This window comes from Notothenia rossii (assembly GCF_949606895.1).
Source record: "Notothenia rossii genome assembly, chromosome: 9".
Classification (NCBI taxonomy): domain Eukaryota; kingdom Metazoa; phylum Chordata; class Actinopteri; order Perciformes; family Nototheniidae; genus Notothenia; species Notothenia rossii.
Window position 1 is genome coordinate 74,678,453 of NC_136907.1, and position 23,598 is coordinate 74,702,050.

Below are 23,598 nucleotides of genomic sequence, written 5' to 3' on the forward strand. Positions count from 1 at the left end.
TATAGTGAAATACTCACCACAGAAAGCTGGTAGTTTCATGGAGGAAGGCAGTTGTAGTTAGACTAGAAAATGCATTTCCGGCTGAAAATGCAGAAAAAGCTGAATATTGTAACAGTTGAATGGTGACTGCTGCTTTTAGCTACAAACTGCTGACCTTAGCGGAGAAATGTAGAAAAGTGAAATGATTTGAATGAAAATTGTTAAATGTTATGGCACCTTGGACATAATACAAGAAGAACATCCTTTTTTGTTTTTGAAAGACAAACCTTTATTAATATCTAAACATTTAATTTGATCACACATCCCATCAGTAAAGTCTGTTCAACGATTTCATGATCAGTTTCACTTCATCCACACCATACATGTGATTCATCTCAGCTATTTCAAACAGAATAAGAAATGATTTACTTGTTGATTATAATCATGATAATTAATGTTCTATAAAACATCAGAGTACCCACTTTCTATTTGGACAACAACAACAACAACAACAACAACAACAACAACAACAACAACAATTAGTCTGCAAAACAATAACTAATATTATACAATTTATTTCCCAAAGAAAGACTCTAAGCTATTTACAGGAGAATAATAAATGATTGACTTATTGATTATGATCATGACAGAAAGTAATATCATTTTAAATAAACATGTTATGATTAAATAAGTGTTATGACCATCTGGGGAACTCATTTGTTCGTTAATTTGGGAAGCAACCATAATATATAATTCGTCAAAAAGAATACATGTAATTATAAATGTCTCTATTGTTGAGAAAGTGGCCAGAATAAAATATCTACAATGAAACAAGCTCTGCTGCTTTCTCTCTGAAGACTCAAGCTTTAGAAGAGAAACAACAACATACAAATAAATCAATATCGATATTCAACTAATATTAAGAGCAAAGTTTACATTTCCATGCAGAGAAATATGAGTTGAGGTTAACAGAAATCCTCCTGAGCAGTGACAGCCTCCATGGCTAAACAGACACAGGAAGGAGCGCCGCCTAAAGAAACTCCAACATCTACAGAACAACTCACGAGAAGATGTTAAAGCACATCCCATAATGTTTGATTGACAGCTGATCTCAGTGCAGTGAAGACCTGAGCAATCAGCTCTCAGCAACAATGATGGACACAATGAGTTTAAGAAGTAGAAGAGTTCCTCAAATGACTTCAGGCTATTTCAGTTTACAAAACTCAGCTGTGGTTCCTAAACCATAAAGCCAAACTCCAGCATGCAGCGGCTGAGTGAATGTGGTCTGGACTCTGTGGAGGAGAGTCATGGTTTCAGAGACGCTGTAGAAGGACAGAATACCTGCTCTGTGATCCAGGTACACTCCTACTCTGGAAGACTGAGGACCTGAGACGGGAGTTTTGATACTGTTGTAATGGAATTTATAACTGTTTTTATTACAATCTAAGGACCAAGATTTGTCATTGAGTCCAAATCCACATCCACCCCCTGCTCTGCTGATATTCTTGTATGCGACTGCTACTTCAACTTCTCCCCCTCTCCACTCCACCTCCCAGTAACAACGTCCAGTCAGACTCTCTCTACTCAGGACCTGACGCAATACAGTGAATCTGTCTGGGTGACTAAAATAAGACTGGTCTTGTTTCATGTTTGTTGCTTTTCTGCTCCCCTCAGATAATACCAGCAGTGTGTGTGCTGTGTTTGGATCCAGAGTGATCTCCTGTGAATATTTTAAGAACCCAGCTCTGGTGGTGGGCTCTGCTGCTGACAGTAAAACCTCCACTTCAGTCGGTGAGACGTTTCTCCATTCCTCTCTCAGGACGTCCTGTAGTTTGTCTCTGACTGCTGACAGGGCCGCCGTCACGTCCTCAAAGTAGCTCAGAGGACGGATGTTGATGCTGGAGGAGTGTGTAGCTTCACTGAGGGCCGACAGTGAGGAGGGGTAGCTGAGCAGAAACTGGTTGTGATCCTCTGTGTGAGACAGCAGCTTCAGCTCAGCGTCTCTCCTCTTCAGCTCAGAGATCTCCTGCTCCAGCTTCTCCTGGAGCTCTCTGACTCGACTCACTTCTCTCTTCTGCTGGGATCTGAGCTGCTGCTTCACATCAGAGCTTCTTTTCTTCATGAGACGGATCAGCTCAGTGAACATCTTCTCACTGTCCTCCACTGCTTTCTCAGCAGAGCCATTGACGGCCTCCACCTCCTGCTGAAGCAGCTTCACCTCCTTCTCTCCGTCCTGGATTCTCTGCTGGATGTTTAGTCGACTCCCCTCCAGCTCTCTCTGCCTCTCAGTCCTCTCTGCTGCAGCTGACACCGTGTCGTGGCCTTTGTGTTCGTCCACAGAGCAGAGATAACAGATACACTGCTGATCAGTGCGGCAGAACATCTTCATCACCTCGTCGTGACGAGAGCAGATGTTCTCCTGGAGCTTCTTGGAGGGCTCCACCAGCTTGTGTTTCTTTAATGGAGCTACGTCATAGTGAGGCTGGAGGTGTTTCTCACAATAAGAGGCCAGACACACGAGGCAGGACTTACAGGCTCTCAGTTTTCTCCCAGTACAAACATCACAGGCCACATCTCCAGCTCCAGCATAGCAGAGATCAGCAGGAGCAGCTTGGAGTCCAGTCTTCTTCAGCTCCTCCACTAAAGCTGCTAACATGGTGTTTTTCAGCAGGACAGGCCTCGGGGTGAAGCTCTGCCTGCACTGAGGGCAGCTGTGGATCTTCTTCTCATCCTCTCCGTCCCAGAAGCCTTCAATACACTTCATGCAGTAGCTGTGTCCACAGGGAATAGCCACCGGATCCTTCAGTAGATCCAGACAGATCGAACAAGAGAAGGTTTCCCGGTCCAGCTGAACTCCTTTCTGCGCCATTTCTCCTCTCAGTGGCAGCGAGTGTCTGAGTTTCACTTCCTGAAACCTGAAACTATGAGCTGTGATCTGAACAGCATGTGTGTGTGTGAGTGAGAGCAGTGAATGTGGCCTATCAGCTCTTGTACTTTACCCACATGCTGGTTACACCCATCCTCCTCAGTGTGGATCTAAAGGGGAGGAACCAGGAAATACAGAGTGGAGCTGGCTGTGTCTGAGAGCAGGAAGAAGAGGGAGGGCTTATCAAACTCTGACTCATTCCAGGAGGTGGAGCAGCGCTGACACTCTGAACTGTTTCCTCATTTACAAACGGAGCCTCGCTTACAACCTGCTCTACATTTGAAGAGAGCTTTTAGTTGTAAAATAAGTGGGTAAACTTACAAATTCTGCAGGGGATAAATTACTTATTTCATCTACTGTAAATGTAAAGCCTCAATGTCCTGTAATAGCTGATTGATTTAATAGTTGAATGTACAGTAAGTACATACAACAGTAGTTGTATTATAAGTAGTACTAGTTGGAGTAATGCAAACTAGAAAATGCATTTCCTGCTGAAAATGCGTGCAAATGCTGTAAACTGTGAACATTTGTTGCTGAATTTCGTTGAAAATGCAGAAAAAGCTGAATATGTTATTAGCTGAATGGTAGCTGCTTTTAGCTACAAAGACCAAGTAAGGGTGTTGCTGAATTTAGCGGAGAAATGCAGAAAAGGGAAATTATTTGAATCAGAATTGTTACAGCTCAAATGCATTGCAATGACTTTGAAAGTGAAATGTTAAACTGGAAGAGTAGGAAAAATAGTGAAGAAGCTTAATATTTAAAAGAAAAGTTTAAAAAAGGTATAAACAACCACATGTAGAGCCTCATGTCCTGAAATAGCTGAATAAGTTAATAGTTGAATGGTTTCTGCAGCTGAAAGTAGGCTGAAGGAATTAAATATCAGATGTACGTAGTAGTGAATGAATGTGTAGTAAGAAGAGAAAAGAAAGTAAAAAGGCTTTGAAAAGCAGCAGAATATTTTAACTGCAAACTTTTGTACTAACTTGATGGCGAGTGATCTGTCGCCATGGCAACGGCATTTGATGAAAGATGTCTTCACGGTTGGATTGTTAGCACACATGTGATGTTTGAGCAGTTTTTGACAATTTTCATAGGAGTTATAGCAATTTCGCGTTTTATGGCGAGGGATGCGTTGCCATGGCAACAGCTTTTGAGTAAAACTCACTATTGGTACATAGACATGTTGAGGGCTGGGCCATTGACCATTATCTGAAGTCTGGTGCTGTTTTGACCCTTTTGGCATATGGTGAGGTGTCAGACTTGACATAGAGCTGTTGGCCGGTGATATACAAGTGAAGATTGGAGGACGATCGGACGGTGTCAATAGGAGTTACAGCGACATTGTGTTTTATGGCGAGGGCACAGCATTCACACTAATAACGGTTAGCAGCCGTTAGCTACCAACGGTTAGCATCGTTAGCTACCAACGGTTAGCTACCAACAATTAGCAGCCGTTAGCTACAATGCTACTCCAACACTTATCCATTATGGTGAAACAAATAAATACCCAATGTAAAAAAATCCACGTAGGTTGGTCTACGGTTCCGTATACTCGTTATATTACAAATATCAGTTCATATTTTTGACAAACTTCGCCAAAATAGTCTGGCTTTCAAACTGGCTACCGTGGTAACCCAGTAAGATTAACACTGGCACATTAGCAGTTTAAGCTAACCGTTGAAGCAACACAGAAGATTGATATTTTGCCATTTTATTTTACACTGGGAGACACGTCCGATTAATTTTTGTGAACTTCTTATTCAAGTTCACTGGTTTCGTATTTTACTCTTTATTGTTTCTAAACTCGGGAGAAAAACGTAAACACTTCTTAAAAAACCTCCACTTGATGAGTTGAAAGAAATGACAGGCTTTGTGGATCAGCAATGTTGAAAATCCCTTTTTGGAAGTGCCCATACTGTAGACCTACTTGTATATTGGAAGTATAAGCACATAAAAAAGTATTCCTAGTTCAAATCCATATTTCTTGAAGCCCGAGGATCTCTGCATGCACCCATCTTGGTGACATTTTTTTTGCCACAAGCTTTATAGCCTAAGAACCTTAGAAAAGAAATCAAATAAATCTAATATATTGAATGGGAAGTCAGATATGAGATATTTAGTGTAATTTATCAAATATGAAGTCAAGATGTTACTGAGACTTTTGACCTGACTTACACTGTAGGCAAATTGTAATTGTGTATGTCAATTATAAAAACTAAAACATATCTATAAACTTCTTCTTTCTAAATCAATCATGAAAGTAGAAGTTGTAAAGGTTGTATATTGTGTCTTGTCCATTATGGTTTATTTTTTTAAATTGTGAGCTATAAAGGATTAAATACAGGAGAAGCATGCAGATATTTTAACACGCATGATCATCAGACAAGTCACCTTCTTGATCCTCACACTGAATTAGAGTTTGTGTAACGCAGATGTAAATGTTTGCATAAGTAAAAGAACAACACATATCTACTTTGGAAATATCTCTTATCAGAGGTCTTTATTCCAGTTTGGTAAAGCCAACAGTTACTCTCCAAAGTTACATTCAAACAATCTTTCATTTACCTGAACCTCAGGTAAACCTCCACGTCCCCAGTTCAGAACTTTATTCCTCGGTTGGTCTCACAACAATCACAACAATAGTGATTGCTCCCTCTTATCATATTCTTTAACATTCCAAGCATACATATTTATATTCACTATTTGTACAATATATTGTCATTGAGTCCATTCATCCGTCCACCCCACCCTCGTCCACATGCACACACATAAACACTGTACAGATGTATCAATGGAGTCATGGTTCAAAGACGGTTGGCCTTAACATTTAATATCCATGAGTCAAGGAAAGACACAGCTGAGTACCATTTCTTTGTTTTTCAAGTTCTGGCTGCTGCAAGATGATTTGTTCATAAAGCCAAATGGAGAAGGCGGCGTGCAGATATATTACAGAGTGAAAACCTCTCATGTGTTCAGAGGACCCTGGTCCAGTGTTTCAGGAATACAGGAAGAAGAACAAAGAAAGAGATGGAAAGAGGCAGAAAGGGAACGTTTAAAGGAATGACAATTTTCCAAAAAGACAAGTATTCACCATTTTATCTTGAATTCTTCATTAAGAGCTTACTATTTAAAGCACTTCCACATGACTAGTCTCACGGAGGGTCCGATAATGCTCAGATGTGAAACTTTGATGTCTTTTATAATGTAAGGTTATATAAAAAAAATTGAATTACTAGCATGTGACGGGCTAATTGATCTTTACTGCACAAAATGTGAGAGCTTTTAAATAAAGGGTTTAAAATACGTCCCAATTTACGTCAATTCATCAAACAGTTTTTTGAATTCTTCTTACCGTAGAAGGATACAAGAAAAACGACATCATCTTCAAAAACGTAAGAAAACACGGGTCGAGTAATTTGATATACAAGTGGTCATTTTGATGGTGAAGCATTCCTGCTCAAATAAAAGGAAAGACAAAGGGAGAACTGTACGGAAAGGGCAGTAAATGTTCATATCATTCCTAAATAAAAGCGTTCCATATCATCCCTTCTTCTCCACGTTGCTTCTCTTAGTGTCTAAACGTCTAAAGCCGAGCACAGCAGTTAGGTTCCTTCTCTTGGTTCCCCAGTGTGGTTCTTACAGGAGTGGTGACAGGTTATACAATACGGTCTAGTCTCCAACCTCCAATACTGACGCCTCCTTCTTACTTCGAGCCAACTGATGCTATGGTCTCTGTGCAGTAGACGAGGCGTTTATGGCCCTGCATTAGGAATCCAGTGTCGGGACATTTGGACGACAACTATTTCAGTAAAGTGGCACAAACGCAGCTGCAGGAGAAAATGAGATACTGAAAAGTGCAAACCTGTTTCCCGGTCGCTAGTTAGATACATCTATGGTTTGGTTTATGACACGTTTGCGTAGCTTTGGTCCGGAGGTTGTGCGAGAGGAGAAAGCCAGTGACTACAATTTGAGATGAAGAGACGCTGAGCCGAGCCGACCCGAGCCAGGCCGTGTTCGGCAGGGCCACGCTGGGTTAGGAAGAGCTCTGCTGCGTTGGGAGAGTGAGAGAGAAAAACAAGAGGCTCGTCCTCCAGCGTCTCTCTCTACCTGCCGAAAATGTTCTCGTACTCCAGCAGTATGAGCTCCACGATCTGGTTCTGGTACACCATGTGGACCGCGATGTTCCACGTCTCCTGTTCGGGGCGCAGCAGCGTGGGGCCGTACACGATGGCCACGCTCTGAGTGGTCATACGGTTCTCCTCGCCGTACTCGGTCACCCTGGAGAGGACACATCATTTGGAATTGAAAATAAATCCAGACATAAGACAAGAATTGTTGACCAGAGTCCAAATTGTCATCAGCCTATTTTGATCCTATTTGTGAAATTGTCCTAATTAGCAGTTAGCTTTCATCGCACATTTCTGATCAGTTCATCTTTAAGTCACAGTCCACATTTGTGCCAGATCTGAAAAGGTTCCCTCTATGCATTGATGGGAATATGTTCAGGAGAACGAGGCGTACAGACAGACAAGATGTTTGGAAGTTATTTCTGACGGACAACTCAAATATATTATGCCTCAGGCCGCAGATGTCGCCAGAGAAAGGCATACAAAGTGTGATTTGATTAGTCAGCATTATACACAGCAAGCAAAAGAAAAGGAAACATAAATGATGGAGCAGTAAGAGAGTGTTTTTCTCACTTCCTGAGGTGCTTGAAGAGAGTCTGCATGGTGTCGTGGTTGCAGACGGGCAGCTGTCGGACCAGATCTTTGATGGACTGAACCCGCTGCTTGTAGTCTGAACTCTCTGCACAACAGAAAACACAACATTTATCAAAGTGAATCATCTGGATTCATCAAAGGAGTCTCATGCCTCCTTCTGTTGTTTCACTGACTACTTCCACATCCACAACATATGCACATTGTTTTACTCATTCCCAATAAAAGAAAATATGAGTACTACGCTGTTTACAAAAGATATTTAAAAAGAGTATTTCTAAAATAATCCAGTTTACATGCAGCCTTGCTATTGATGCTTACTCCCCCTCCTTATCAACTTGCAGTTAACGAGCTTCCATTCCTTTATCACTGTTTTGCAACAACTACAAAAAAGCTAGGTGTTTGCTAGGCTGTGTTGCAAAATGTGGTAAAGAAATCTAAATTGAAACGCATATTCTGAAAGTGCTGTATGTCCAAAGAAAGCTGTTCAAATCGGAATAACATCAGCGTATGAAATATTGAAACTTAATATGCTGTTTACATGACCCTAGTCAGTGAAACAATGACGATGTAGTGTACTTAATTGGAGCAAAAAAAGGATTCCATATCTTCCTGCAAAAGCTAAAATACCTAATAAAGGCTAAATTAAGTATTTAAGAATCTGTAACAAAAATATCTCCATACTGTAAGAAATGCCTCTAAATAAAAGGATAGTTGAGAAGAGAAGAATTCAGTTATGGCGCATTTCCACTACAGCGCGTAGCACAGAGCCAACAACTGGGCTGAATATGCTAAACTAGAGAGAGAATCGCTGGCAAGGGGGCTACAACTACAACAAAATGAACATATTTGACCGTGATTTAATTGTAATACAAATTTCAAAGTGATGCCGAAGCAACAACATACTGATACCGGTTAGTAAAAACCATGAATTAATGCTTTGACAAGTCTGCAGACTGACGGCAGGCGAAAAACCTTTTAAAATGCGTGTTTTCTGAATGGAGTTTGGCTAAGCTAACGCTGTATATGCTCCGACCGTCCACACTCACAACAACGGCCTAAAGACATAAATAAACCAGCGACTGTATTCGCCATGACACAGACAGTCTGTGGTTTGTACTTGTTTAACTTTTGTCTAGTTTCTGAACAGATATGAGGAGCTGTGAGCTGTGAGTGCTAACAGCTAACGGCTGATGTTGGTTTTCTGTGGTTCGCATTGAAGATGACGTCACGGCTCCGCCTACACTGCGTTACTATAGTTACTGCCCAGCTACTAAACTGTAATGGAAACGTAGCATAAAACTGCGGTCAAGCCAGCCTCCACTCGGAAAAACCTAGTCAAGCCAGCCCTCACGTGATATTGCTGTGCGCGAATATCCTATACATTACGGTAGAGTAAAAAAAAAAAACATCCCTCTGTGTTTCGATGAGAATAAAACAAAAACTGTCCAGTATCATAGATCCATCTCACTCCAGGGTGATATCAGGACATCCCATGTGGTCACTCAGAAAGAATCAGGACATTCTGATGTACAGTTTCAAAATAAAAGACCTTTGAAGTCTCATATATGAGCTATCATCCCTGTTTTTAGATGAGAATAAAACAAAAACTGAATGTCCTGATTCTTTCTGAGTGACCACATGGGGTGTCCTGCTATCACCCTGGAGTGAGATGGATCTATGATACTGGACAGTTTTTGTTTTATTCTCATCATACAGGGATGATAGCTCATACAATAGAGATTTCAAAGGTCTTTTATTTTGAAACTCTACATCAGAATGTCCTGATTTTTTCTGAGTGACTAGATGGGATGTCCTGCTATCACCCTGAAGTGAAATGAGTCTTTGATACTGGACAGTTTTTGTTTTATTCTCATCTAAACACAGAGGGATGATTTTTTTTTTACTCTACCGTAATGCATAGGATATTCACGCACCGCAATATCACGTGAGGGCTGGCTTGACTAGGTTTTTCCGAGTGGAGGCTGGCTTGACCGCAGTAGCATAAAGTGAGCCAGACCTACCAAGGCCTAACTATACCATGCTAAGCCGTGCGAGGCCCTGCAGTGGAAATGCGCCATGAGAGAGGCTTCCTGGTGTTACAGACAGGAGACTGACTTCAGAGTAAATGCGTGAATGACTGCAGATGGTGTTGGTGCAGCTGTGTGTTTCACGTACTGATTGCGTTGATGAAGTCGTGGAAGAGAGCGTAGGTGAAGAGAGGCTCCGGCAGCTCTCTGAAGTACATCTTCAACGCTCCAGTGATCACATGGAAGTCCTCCCACTTGGAGTCTGACAGGTTCACCCTCTCATCTGCAAACACAAACCCTTCACTCAGAGACCCGGACACAGACGCAGGTAAAGTCTTTCGTAAGGAAATGAAACCAGACATTTAAATCGGGATAAAGTGAGGCAGGGATGATGTATTGGGATTTACCATTGGGTTTTAGCAGAAAATAAGCTCTGTGGCTAACACACGTTATGATACTTGCACGTTTTGTTCAAAAGGATCATCTCCACATATTAAAACCACCTTCAGAATTTGTGAAGCGTAAATGCTTTCGGCAGAAGTAAAAATGTAAACACGAGGCAATAAACTATTTCAATTTCACACAGATTTCTATCTAACTTCAATAAACCTAAACAATCCGTACATAATGCCCTCAAATATGACCTTATTTTCCATTTTACAACAACTTGCACATTTTATAACGTATATATCCTATGTTTATAGTTGATCTAGGAGGTTAGTCTGTTATAGTGTTTTCTAAATGGTTCTGTATGTTTTTGTAGTGCGTATTTTTTTATAATGTGTACTCTACAGATACATCTTTCTATTGTTAATATGCATGTATACACACTGATAGTAATTCTTCATTTCTACATTCTTTTTGCAGCTTTATATTGAACAGTGGGATATTTACTGACATATTTTATGTTGAAAAATAATAATATTTCAGTCTTCTTACTCAAAAAGCGGTTGACTTTGAGACGAAGGGACTGAAAGTCCTAAAACGCAGACCCTTTTTTGGGGTTGTAGGTCTTGTGTTTATGTTACGGCCCTAACTCGGTTTGAAAGGTGCAATATAAATAAAGTTTGATAATATTATGACTCACTCCTGACTTTGTCCCCTTGTGTATAACTAATAGAAACTTACCGTGATTGATAGCAAAGCGTAGTTTCTGTATGATAGCCAGGTTCCCACTGACCCTGTACAGCCCGTCTACACACAGACCTGCAAAGGATCATGGGAGGAAACCATGAATCAGTTCAGTGATCTAGATTATTGATATGGTCACTCTGAATGTGACTGTACCTGTGTTATCATGAACCTTCTTTATGACTGAAACTGAAATAACTTCCTTAACTGAGGTCAAAGGTCAAGGTAAAGTGGCACATGTGTGAAACCCACCTTTGTTCTCCACGTGGTCGATGCACATCGTGACAAAGATTGGCACGGAGCCGTTCTCTCTTTGACACAAAGTGGACAGACTGCAGCCGAACACCTGATCTGAAGACAGGGAGAGACACAACCAGCGTCATGACAACAGTCCAGAGTCCTCGCTTAGTGTTTGCTTAATCTGATCTAGAAGCTGTGCCAGATTACTTTCTGTTAAGTCAAACTGTATGAATTCTGTCAGCCTAAGACTTCACACAACACATATAAGAATGTCATATAATATTATCACTATAAACATTGACTTCCTGATTCCTGTGGAAAACTGGCACAATGGAAGACACATTAAATATAAAAATGTGATATTGTTAGGTTAAAGCAATTGGAATTATGTTAGGAAAATCTAAATACTATTTACTTATACAGCATTGGTATGTGTAGTAGTGAAACCTGAGAGGCAAGTGATGGTAAAACATCTGGTGATCCAATGTCTGTAAGGTGTATACAAAACAAGTTACATTTGTCTGGCTTGTTTTAATCTGTTGTCTCTTGGCTTTTTAATTAGCGTCACACTTAAATGTGTCTCTGTTGCACTTTATCTGAATGCTTTAATGTTTAAGGTCAAATCAAGCAATCTGATTGGTTCTTAGCCGTGATATAATGAGCGTATATCACGGGTAGAATTTCACAACAAGTCAGTATCCCTCCACGTCTGAGAAAAGCTACAACTGTTACATTACGTCCGTTACGAAACTAACTAACTAACTAACTAACTAACTAACTAACAAAGCTTAAGATGGAAACATGTAAGGGATAATGTGCAGCAAGGACTTATTGACCGTTGTTAAGGACGCTCACATCTGCAGAAAGAAGTCCGGTCGATTGCAAACTGCATGCTTCGCGTCGGGCCGAACCACGCCCCTTAACGGTGATATAATGGCCATATACCACGGCCTGTCGTGAGCTACAGAAATAAACATGCCTTGTTTTACAGTTGAGCGTTTTTCTAAAACCCTGCAGCAATAGAATACTTCCTTAAAAATGTCATGAACATTTATTGATTTCTACGAAGAATAAGTCAAAGTTTCTGCTGCCTTTTGGACTCCATAACACGCCAGGACTCCAAAGACTGAACCCTCTTCACACATTGTGTAATAAATACGACTCAGACTTGTGTTCTTAGATAACCCATGGCTCTCTGGTACCTTCGATGTATCCCTTGTCTCTGACGGCCTGCAGAGTGGGCCGGCGCGTCAGGAACTTCTTCAGCTTGTGTCTCGTCTTCTTGTTGTCCGAGGCGTCCATTTTTTAGGTACTTTTACTTTACTTGAGTAAATGTATTGCTACCCCACTACATATCAGAGGTAAATTGTGTACTTTTACTCCACTACATTTCTTTAATACCTTAATTAGTTTGCAGATTTGTATTAATGATGTGGAAGTAGAAGTACCCGAATTATACTTAAGTAGTCTACATTACCTGAGTAAATGTACTAAGCTACTTTCACCAATGTTAACTATGAAACTTACCTTTTTAGAGAATGGGCTTCCACAAGTATACACATTTAAATATAATGAAATACTCACCACAGAAAGCTGGTAGTTTCATGGAGGAAGGCAGTTGTAGTTAGACTAGAAAATGCATTTCCGGCTGAAAATGCAGAAAAAGCTGAATATTGTAACTGCTTTTAGCTACACACTGCTGAACTTAGCGGAGAAATGTAGAAAAGGGAAATGATTTGAGTGAAAATTGTTAAATGTTATGGCACCTTGGACATAATACAAGAAGAAAATCCTTTTTTATTTTTGAAAGACAAACCTTTATTAATATCTAAACATTTAATTTGATCACACATCCCATCAGTAAAGTCTGTTCAACGATTTCATGATCAGTTTCACTTCATCCCCACCATACATGTGATTCAACAATTAGTCTGCAAAACAATAACTAATATTATACAATTTATTTCCCAAACAAAGACTCTAATCTATTTACAGGAGAATAATAAATGATTGACTTATTGATTATGATCATGACAGTAAGTAATATCATTTTAAATATACATGTTATGATTAAATAAGTGTTATGACCATCTGGGAACTCATATGTTCGTTAATTTGGGAAGCAACAATAATATATAATCTGTCAAAAAGAATACATGTAATTATAAATGTCTCTATTGTTGAGAAAGTGGCCAGAATAACATATCTACAATGAAAGAAGCTCTGCTGCTTTCTCTCTGAAGACTCAAGCTTTAGAAGAGAAACAACAACATACAAATAAATCAATATCGATATTCAACTAATATTTAGAGCAAAGTTTACATTTCCATGCAGAGAAATATGAGTCGAGGTTAACAGAAATCCTCCTGAGCAGTGACAGCCTCCATGGCTAAACAGACACAGGAAGGAGCGCCGTCTAAAGAAACTCCAACATCTACAGAACAACTCATGAGAAGATGTTAAAGCACATCCCATAATGTTTGATTGACAGCTGATCTCTGTGCAGTGAAGACATGAACAATCAGCTCTCAGTAACAATGATGGACACAATGAGTTTAAGAAGTAGAAGAGTTCCTCAAATGACTTCAGGCTATTTCAGTTTACAAAACTCAGCTGTGGCTCCATAAGTGAAACCACCAAACCGAACTCCAGCATGCAGCGGCTGAGTGAATGTGGTCTGGACTCTGTGGAGGAGAGTCATGGTTTCAGAGACGCTGTAGAAGGACAGAATACCTGCTCTGTGATCCAGGTACACTCCTACTCTGGAGGACGGAGGACCTGAGACGGGAGTGTTGATACTGTTGTGACGAAATGAATAACTGTTTTGTTTACACTCTAAGGACCAAGATTTGTCATTGAATCCAAATGCACATTCACCCCCTGCTCTGCTGATATTCTTGTATGCGACTGCTACATAAACTGCTCTCCCTCTCCTCTCCACCTCCCAGTAACAACGTCCAGTCAGACTCTCTCTACTCAGGACCTGACGCAATCCAGTGAATCTGTCTGGGTGACTAGAATAAGACTGTTGTTGTTTCATGAATGTTGCTTTTCTGCTCCCCTCAGATAATAACAGCAGTGTGTGTGCTGTGTTTGGATCCAGAGTGATCTCCTGTGAATATTCTAAGAACCCAGCTCTGGTGGTGGGCTCTGCTGCTGACAGTAAAACATCCACTTCAGCTGGTGAGACGTTTGTCCATTCCTCTCTCAGGACGTCCTGTAGTTTGTCTCTGACTGCTGACAGGGCCGCCGTCACGTCCTCAAAGTAGCTCAGAGGACGGATGTTGATGCTGGAGGAGTGTGTAGCTTCACTGAGGGCTGACAGTGAGGAGGGGTAGCTGAGCAGAAACTGGTTGTGATCCTCTGTGTGAGACAGCAGCTTCAGCTCAGCGTCTCTCCTCTTCAGCTCAGAGATCTCCTGCTCCAGCTTCTCCTGGAGCTCTCTGACTCCACTCACTTCTCTCTTCTGCTGGGATCTGAGCTGCTGCTTCACATCAGAGCTTCTTTTCTCCATGAGACGGATCAGCTCAGTGAACATCTTCTCACTGTCCTCCACTGCTTTATCAGCAGAGCCATTGACGGCCTCCACCTCCTGCTGAAGCAGCTTCACCTCCTTCTCTCCGTCCTGGATTCTCTGCTGGATGTTTAGTCGACTCCCCTCCAGCTCTCTCTGCCTCTCAGTCCTCTCTGCTGCAGCTGACACCGTGTCGTGGCCTTTGTGTTCGTCCACAGAGCAGAGATAACAGATACACTGCTGATCAGTCCGGCAGAACATCTTCATCACCTCGTCGTGACGAGAGCAGATGTTCTCCTGGAGCTTCTTGGAGGGCTCCACCAGCTTGTGTTTCTTTAATGGAGCTACCTCATAATGACCCTGGAGGTGTTTCTCACAATAAGAGGCCAGACACGCGAGGCAGGACTTACAGGCTCTCAGTTTCCTCCCAGTACAGACATCACAGGCCACATCTTCAGCTCCAGCATAGCAGAGATCAGCAGGAGCAGCTTGGAGTCCAGTCTTCTTCAGCTCCTCCACTAAAGCTGCTAACATGGTGTTTTTCAGCAGGACAGGCCTCGGTGTGAAGCTCTGCCTGCACTGAGGGCAGCTGTGGATCTTCTTCTCATCCTCTCCATCCCAGAAGCCTTCAATACACTTCATGCAGTAGCTGTGCCCACAGGTAGTCGTCACCGGATCCTTCAGTAGATCCAGACAGATCGAACAAGAGAAGGTTTCCCGGTCCAGCTGAACTCCTTTCTGCGCCATTTCTCCTCTCAGTGGCAGCGAGTGTCTGAGTTTCACTTCCTGAAACCTGAAACTATGTGAGCTGTGATCTGAACAGCATGTGTGTGTGCAGTGAATTTGGCCTATCAGCTCTTTCTTCACCCACATGCTGGTTACACCCATCCTCCTCAGTGTGGATCTAAAGGGGAGGAACCAGGAAATACAGAGTGAAGCTGGCTGCGTCTGAGAGCAGGAAGAAGAGGGAGGGCTTATCAAACTCTGACTCATTCCAGGAGGAGGAGCAGCGCTGACACTCTGAACTGTTTCCTCATTTACAAACGGAGCCTCGCTTACAACCTGCTCTACATTTGAAGAGAGCTTTTAGTTGTAAAATAAGTGGGTAAACTTACAAATTCTGCAGGGGATAAATTACTTATTTCCTCTACTGTAAATGTATAGCCTCAATGTCCTGTAATAGCTGAATAAGTTAATAGTTGAATATTTTGTGCAGATGAAAGTAGGCTGAAGGAGTTACATATCAGATGTTCTTTTGAAGGGGTGTGTGGTTTTGGAGAGTGTGAGGTGTAGAAACACTAAATGAGATGTCTGACGTCAATAAATGGGAGGTTCACCCATAAACACAATGGTTAGCAAAGGCCTTTGGTGTGTGTGTGTGTGTGTGTGTGTGTGTGTGTGTGTGTGTGTGTGTGTGTGTGTGTGTGTGTGTGTGTGTGTGTGTGTGTGTGTGTGTGTGTGTGTGTGTGTGTGTGTGTGTGTGTGTGTGTGTGTGTGTGTGTGTGGGGGACGTTTCTGACAGTTGTCTGAAATTACTGACGGATGAATACAATTTAGAACAAAATAAATCTAATATATTGAATGGGAAGTCAGATATGAGATATTTAGTGTAATTGATCAAATATGAAGTCAAGATGTTACTGAGACTTTTGACCTGACTTACACTGTAGTCAAATTGTAATTTTGCATATCAATTATACAAACTAAAACATATCTATAAACTTCTGCTTTCTAAATCAATCGTGAAAGGAGAAGTTGTAAAGGTTTGACCTATATTGTATGTTGTGTCTTATGGCTTTTTTTTTTTTTCATTATGAGCTATTAAGGATTAAATACAGGAGAAGCATGCAGACATTTTAACACGCATGATCATCAGACAAGTCACCTTCTTGATCCTCACACTGAATTAGAGTTTATGTAACGCAGATGTAAATGTTTGCATAAGTAAAAGAACAACACATATCTACTTTGGAAATATCTCTTATCAGAGGTCTTTATTCCAGTTTGGTAAAGCCAACAGTTACTCTCCAAAGTTACATTCAAACAATCTTTCATTTACCTGAACTTCAGGTAAACCTCCACGTCCCCAGTTCAGAACTTTATTCCTCGGTTGGTCTCACAACAATCACAACAATAGTGATTGCTCCCTCTTATCATATTCTTTAACATTCCAAGCATACATATTTATATTCACTATTTGTACAATATATTGTCATTGAGTCCATTCATCCGTCCACCCCACCCTCGTCCACATGCACACACATAAACACTGTACAGATGTATCAATGGAGTCATGGTTCAAAGACGGTTGGCCTTAACATTTAATATCCATGAGTCAAGGAAAGACACAGCTGAGTACCATTTCTTTGTTTTTCAAGTTCTGGCTGCTGCAAGGTGATTTGTTCATAAAGCCAAATGGAGAAGGCGGCGTGCAGATATATTACAGAGTGAAAACCTCTCATGTGTTCAGAGGACCCTGGTCCAGTGTTTCAGGAATACAGGAAGAAGAACAAAGAAAGAGATGGAAAGAGGCAGAAAGGGAACGTTTAAAGGAATGACAATTTTCCAAAAAGACAAGTATTCACCATTTTATCTTGAATTCTTCATTAAGAGCTTACTATTTAAAGCACTTCCACATGACTAGTCTCACGGAGGGTCCGATAATGCTCAGATGTGAAACTTTGATGTCTTTTATAATATAAGGTTGTATAAAAAAATTGAATTACTAGCATGTGACGGGCTAATTGAGCTTTACTGCACAAAATGTGAGAGCTTTTAAATAAAGGGTTTAAAATACGTCCCAATTTACGTCAATTCATCAAACAGTTTTTTGAATTCTTCTTACCGTAGAGGGATACAAGAAAAACGACATCATCTTCAAAAACGTAAGAAAACACGGGTCGAGTAATTTGATATACAAGTGGTCATTTTGATGGTGAAGCATTCCTGCTCAAATAAAAGGAAAGACAAAGGGAGAACTGTACGGAAAGGGCAGTAAATGTTCATATCATTCCTAAATAAAAGCGTTCCATATCATCCCTTCTTCTCCACGTTGCTTCTCTTAGTGTCTAAACGTCTAAAGCCGAGCACAGCAGTTAGGTTCCTTCTCTTGGTTCCCCAGTGTGGTTCTTACAGGAGTGGTGACAGGTTATACAATACAGTCCAGTCTCCAACCTCCAATACTGACGCCTCCTTCTTACTTCGAGCCAACGGATGCTTTGGTCTCTGTGCAGTAGACGAGGCGTTTATGGCCCTGTATTAGGAATCCAGTGTCGGGACATTTGGACGCCAACTATTGCAGTAAAGTGGCACAAACGCAGCTGCAGGAGAAAATGAGATACTGAAAAGTGCAAACCTGTTTCTCGGTCGCTAGTTAGATACATCTATGGTTTGGTTTATGACACATTTGCGTAGCTTTGGTCCGGAGGTTGTGCGAGAGGAGAAAGCCAGTGACTACAATTTGAGATGAAGAGAAGCTGAGCCGAGCCGATCCGAGCCAGGCCGTGTTCGGCAGGGCCACGCTGGGTTAGGAAGAGCTCTGCTGCGTTGGGAGAGTGAGAGAGAAAAACAAGAGGCTCGTCCTCCAGCGTCTCTCTCTACCTGCCGAAAATGTTCTCGTACTCCACTAGTATGAGCTCCACGATCTGGTTCTGGTACACCATGTGGACCGCGATGTTCAACGTCTCCTGTTCGGGGCGCAGCAGCGTGGGGCCGTACACGATGGCCACGCTCTGATTGGTCATACGGTTCTCCTCGCCGTACTCGATCACCCTGGAGAGGACACATCATTTGGAATTGAAAATAAATCCAGACATAAGACAAGAATTGTTCACCAGAGTTACAAAAATACAATCAACGCAGCAGCATAATAACAAAACGTTACACTAAAAGTGCAGTAAAACGAGCAATTAAATATCTACAGGAAAGATAGACGGTCACATAATGAAGTAAATATTCACGGTATTTAGTAGTGCAAAAAACGTGGTTGCAGATACGACACATGTTCTCTCAGAAATACTGTTTACAATCTGCTCCGTAATGCCGTTGTATTTTTATAATCAGATGTGTATGATGGTTTATTTAGGCTGTTTTAGGTGAAATATACAAACCTGGGCAGGGGAGAAAAGAGTAAAAAACTCTTAGACGTATTTATACATTCATTCGTGATTTATTTTGTGATTTTCTGAAAATATAGGTGTACATTTATAGAATGAGAAAAAGCCTAAAAATATGGAGGACAAACTCAATATTCTTCAATTGTCATCAACTCATAAATCCGCTATACTAGTATTTCAGAGTCACGATCGTATGCCTCAACCAAATTCGTCCAAATTGTCATCAGCCTATTTTGATCCTATTTGTGAAATTGTCCTAATTAGCAGTTAGCTTTCATCGCACATTTCTGATCAGTTCATCTTTGAGTCACAGTCCACATTTGTGCCAGATCTGAAAAGATTCCCTCTATGCATTCCTGGGAATCTGTTCAGGAGAACGAGGCGTACAGACAGACAAGATGTTTGGAAGTTATTTCTGACGGACAACTCAAATATATTATGCCTCAGGCCGCAGATGTCGCCAGAGAAAGGCATACAAAGTGTGATTTGATTAGTCGGCATTATACACAGCAAGCAAAAGAAAAGGAAACATAAATGATGGAGCAGTAAGAGAGGGTTTTTCTCACTTCCTGAGGTGCTTGAAGAGAGTCTGCATGGTGTCGTGGTTGCAGACGGGCAGCTGTCGGACCAGATCTTTGATGGACTGAACCCGCTGCTTGTAGTCTGAACTCTCTGCAAAACAGAAAACACAACATTTATCAAAGTGAATCATCTGGATTCATCAAAGAGTCTCATGCCTCCTTCTGTTGTTTCACTGACTACTTCCACATCCACAACATATGCACATTTTTTGACTCATTCCCAATAAAAGAGAATATGAGTACTACGCTGTTTACAAAAGATATTTAAAAAGAGTATTTCTAAAATAATCCAGTTTACATGCAGCCTTGCTATTGATGCTTACTCCCCCTCCTTATCAACTTGCAGTTAACGAGCTTCCATTCCTTTATCACTGTTTTGCAACAACAACAAAACAGCTAGGTGTTTGCTAGGCTGTGTTGCAAAATGTGGTAAAGAAATCTAAATTGAAACGCATATTCTGAAAGTGCTGTATGTCCAAAGAAAGCTGTTCAAATCGGAATAACATCAGCGTATGAAATATTGAAACTTAATATGCTGTTTACATGACCCTAGTCAGTGAAACAATGACGATGTAGTGTACTTAATTGGAGCAAAAAAAGGATTCAATATCTTACTGCAAAAGCTAAAATACTTAATAAATGCTAAATTAAGTATTTAAGAATCTGTAACAAAAATATCTCCATACTGTAAGAAATTCCTCTAAATAAAAGGATAGTTGAGAAGAGAAGAATTCAGTTATGGCGCATTTCCACTACAGCGCGTAGCACGGGGCCAACAACTGGGCTGAATATGCTAAACTAGAGAGAATCGCTGGCAAGGGGGCTACAACTACAACAAAATGAACATATTTGACCGTGATTTAATTGTAATACATGTTTCAAAGTGATGCCGAAGTAACAACATACTGATACCGGTTAGTAAAAACCATGAATTAATGCTTTGACAAGTCTGCAGACTGACGGCAGGCGAAAAACCTTTTAAAATGCGTATTTTCTGAATGGAGTTTGGCTAAGCTAACGCTGTATATGCTCCGACCGTCCACACTCACAACAACGGCCTACATACATAAATAAACCAGCGACTGTATTCACCATGACACAGACAGTCTGTGGTTTGTACTTGTTTAACTTTTGTCTAGTTTCTGAACAGATATGAGGAGCTGTGAGTGTGAGCTGTGAGTGCTAACAGCTAACGGCTGATGTTGGTTTTCTGTGGTTCGCATTGAAGATGACGTCACGGCTCCGCCTACACTGCGTTACTATAGTTACTGCCCAGCTACTAAACTGTAATGGAAACGTAGCATAAAACTGCGGTCAAGCCAGCCTCCACTCGGGAAAACCTAGTCAAGCCAGCCCTCACGTGATATTGCGATATAGCATAAAGTGAGCCAGACCTACCAAGGCCTAACTATACCGTACTTAGCCGTGCGAGGCCCTGCATCAGTGAGGCTTCCTGGTGTTACAGACAGTAGACTGACTTCAGACTCGAGTAAATGCGTGAATGACTGCAGATGGTGTTGGTGCAGCTGTGTGTTTCACGTACTGATTGCGCTGATGAATTCGTGGAAGAGAGCGTAGGTGAAGAGAGGCTCCGGCAGCTCTCTGAAGTACATCTTCAACGCTCCAGTGATCACATGGAAGTCCTCCCACTTGGAGTCTGACAGGTTCACCCTCTCATCTGCAAACACAAACCCTTCACTCAGAGACCCGGACACAGACGCAGGTAAAGTCTTTCGTAAGGAAATAAAACCAGACATTTAAATCGGGATAAAGTGAGGCAGGGGTGATGTATTGGGATTTACCATTGGGTTTTAGCAGAAAATAAGCTCTGTGGCTAACACACGTTATGATACTTGCACGTTTTGTTCAAAAGGATCATCTCCACATATTAAAACCACCTTCAGAATATGTGAAGCGTAAATGCTTTCGGCAGAAGTAAAAATGTAAACACGAGGCAATAAACTACTTCAATTTCACACAGATTTCTATCTAACTTCATTAAACCGAAACAATTCGTACATAATGCCCTCAAATATGACCTTATTTTTCATTTTACAACAACTTGCACATTTTATAACGTATATATCCTATGTTTAGTGATCGAGGAGGTTAGTCTGTTATAGTGTTTTCTAAATGGTTCTGTATGTTTTTGTAGTGCGTATTTTTTTTATAATGTGTACTCTACAGATACATCTTTCTATTGTTAATATGCATGTATACACACTCTGATTGCAATTCTTAATTTCTTCATTCTTTTTGCAGCTTTATATTGAACAGTGGGATATTTACTGACATATTTTATGTTGGAAAATAATAATATTTCAGTCTTCTTACTCAAAAAGCGGTTGACTTTGAGACGAAGGGACTGAAAGTCCTAAAACGCAGACCCTTTTTTGGGGTTGTAGGTCTTGTGTTTATGTTACGGCCCTAACTCGGTTTGAAAGGTGCAATATAAATAAAGTGTGATAATATTATGGCTCACTCCTGACTTTGTCCCCTTGTGTTTTCTTGTATATAACTAATAGAAACTTACCATGATTGATAGCAAAGCGTAGTTTCTGTATGATAGCCAGGTTCCCACTGACTCTGTACAGCCCGTCTACACACAGACCTGCAAAGGATCATGGGAGGAAGCCATAAATCAGTTCAGTGATCTAGATTATTGATATGGTCACTCTGAATGTGATTGTACCTGTGTTATCATGAACCTTCTTTATGACTGAAACTGAAATAACTTCCTTAACTGAGGTCAAAGGTCAAGGTAAAGTGGCACATGTGTGAAACCCACCATTGTTCTCCACGTGGTCGATGCACATCGTGACAAAGATTGGCACGGAGCCGTTCTCTCTTTGACACAAAGTGGACAGACTGCAGCCGAACACCTGATCTGAAGACAGGTAGAGACACAACCAGCGTCATGACAACAGTCCAGAGTCCTCGCTTAGTGTTTGCTTAATCTGATCTAGAAGCTGTGCCAGATTACTTTCTGTTAAGTCAAACTGTATGAATTCTGTCAGCCTAAGACTTCACACAACACATATAAGAATGTAATATAATATTATCACTATAAACATTGACTTCCTGATTCCTGTGGAAAACTGGCACAATTGAAGACACATTAAATATAAAAATGTGATATTGTTAGGTTAAAGCAATTGGATTTATGTTAGGAAAATCTAAATACTATTTACTTATACAGCATTGGTATGTGTAGTAGTGAAACCTGAGAGGCAAGTGATGGTAAAACATTTGGTGATCCAATGTCTGTAAGGTGTATACAAAACAAGTTACATTGGTTTAGCTTGTTTTAATCTGTTGTCTCTTGGCTTTTTAATTAGCGTCACACTTAAATGTGTCTCTGTTGCACTTTATCTGAATGCTTTAATGTTTAAGGTCAAATCAAGCAATCTGATTGGTTCTTAGCCGTGATATAATGAGCGTATATCACGGGTAGAATTTCACAACAAGTCAGTATCCCTCCACGTCTGAGAAAAGCTACAACTGTTACATTACGTCCGTTACGAAACTAACTAACTGACTAACTAACTAACTAACTAACTAACTAACTAACTAACTAACTAACTAACTAACAAAGCTTAAGATGGAAACATGTCAGGGATAGTTTGCAGCAAGGACTTATTGACCGTTGTTAAGGACGCTCACATCTGCAGAAAGAAGTCCGGTCGATTGCAAACTGCATGCTTCGCGTCGGGCCGAACCACGCCCCTTAACGGTGATATAATGGCCATATACCACGGCCTGTCGTGAGCTACAGAAATAAACATGCCTTGTTTTACAATTGAGCGTTTTTCTAAAACCCCGCAGCAATAGAATACTTCCTTAAAAATGTCATGAACATTTATTGATTTCTACGAAGAATAAGTCAAAGTTTCTGCTGCCTTTTGGACTCCATAACACCCCAGGACTCCAAAGACTGAACCCTCTTCACACATAGTGTAATAAATACGACTCAGACTTGTGTTCTTAGATAACCCATGGCTCTCTGGTACCTTCGATGTATCCCTTGTCTCTGACGGCCTGCAGAATGGGCCGGCGCGTCAGGAACTTCTTCAGCTTGTGTCTCGTCTTCTTGTTGTCCGAGGCGTCCATTTTTTAGGTACTTTTACTTTACTTGAGTAAATGTATTGCTACCCCACTACATATCAGAGGTAAATTGTGTACTTTTACTCCACTACATTTCTTTAATACCTTAATTAATATGCAGATTTGTATTAATGATGTGGAAGTAGAAGTACCCGAATTATACTTAAGTAGTCTACATTACTTGAGTAAATGTACTAAGTTACTTTCACCAATGTTAACTATGAAACTTTCCTTTTTAGAGAATGGGCTTCCACAAGTAT

General features: G+C 40.9%; 4 protein-coding genes across 4 annotated transcripts; all 4 read right to left on the bottom strand.

Moving 5' to 3' along the window:
• Positions 1 to 243: 243 nt before the first annotated feature.
• LOC307019779 (tripartite motif-containing protein 16-like) lies at positions 244 to 2,989 on the bottom strand. The gene is made up of 2 exons (XM_079650884.1): positions 1,502 to 2,989; positions 244 to 1,385 (listed from the first exon to the last, which is right to left on the bottom strand). The coding sequence occupies exons 1-2, from the start codon at positions 2,846 to 2,848 to the stop codon at positions 1,293 to 1,295; spliced, it is 1,440 nt and encodes a 479-aa protein (XP_079507010.1). The 5' UTR covers positions 2,849 to 2,989; the 3' UTR covers positions 244 to 1,292.
• A 3,740-nt stretch (positions 2,990 to 6,729) lies between these two features.
• LOC307019957 (rho GTPase-activating protein 12-like) lies at positions 6,730 to 12,326 on the bottom strand (the record flags this gene model as incomplete). Its single annotated transcript, XM_079651053.1, has 6 exons — positions 6,730 to 7,183; positions 7,606 to 7,711; positions 9,802 to 9,936; positions 10,782 to 10,859; positions 11,037 to 11,135; positions 12,227 to 12,326. The coding sequence occupies 6 exons, from the start codon at positions 12,324 to 12,326 to the stop codon at positions 7,009 to 7,011; spliced, it is 693 nt and encodes a 230-aa protein (XP_079507179.1). The 3' UTR covers positions 6,730 to 7,008.
• A 556-nt stretch (positions 12,327 to 12,882) lies between these two features.
• On the bottom strand, positions 12,883 to 15,367 carry LOC307019777 (tripartite motif-containing protein 16-like). The gene has a single exon (XM_079650882.1). The coding sequence runs from the start codon at positions 15,283 to 15,285 to the stop codon at positions 13,615 to 13,617; it is 1,671 nt and encodes a 556-aa protein (XP_079507008.1). The 5' UTR covers positions 15,286 to 15,367; the 3' UTR covers positions 12,883 to 13,614.
• Positions 15,368 to 16,502: 1,135 nt separating this feature from the next.
• LOC307019958 (rho GTPase-activating protein 12-like) lies at positions 16,503 to 23,344 on the bottom strand (the record flags this gene model as incomplete). Its single annotated transcript, XM_079651054.1, has 6 exons — positions 16,503 to 18,309; positions 19,220 to 19,325; positions 20,778 to 20,912; positions 21,768 to 21,845; positions 22,023 to 22,121; positions 23,245 to 23,344. 6 exons carry the CDS (start codon positions 23,342 to 23,344, stop codon positions 18,135 to 18,137), a joined length of 693 nt encoding a protein of 230 aa, XP_079507180.1. The 3' UTR covers positions 16,503 to 18,134.
• Positions 23,345 to 23,598: the final 254 nt, after the last annotated feature.

What these genes read in the sequence shown, in the direction of transcription:
- LOC307019777 (XM_079650882.1), bottom strand. Translation starts at nt 15,285, where the DNA reads ATGGCGCAGAAAGGAGTTCAGCTGGACCGGGAAACCTTCTCTTGTTCG.
- LOC307019779 (XM_079650884.1), bottom strand. Translation starts at nt 2,848, where the DNA reads ATGGCGCAGAAAGGAGTTCAGCTGGACCGGGAAACCTTCTCTTGTTCG. An exon ending in GGAGAGGGGGAGAAGTTGAA is followed by an intron (nt 1,386 to 1,501) that starts GTAGCAGTCGCA and finishes CCATTACAACAG; the next exon opens with TATCAAAACTCCCGTCTCAG.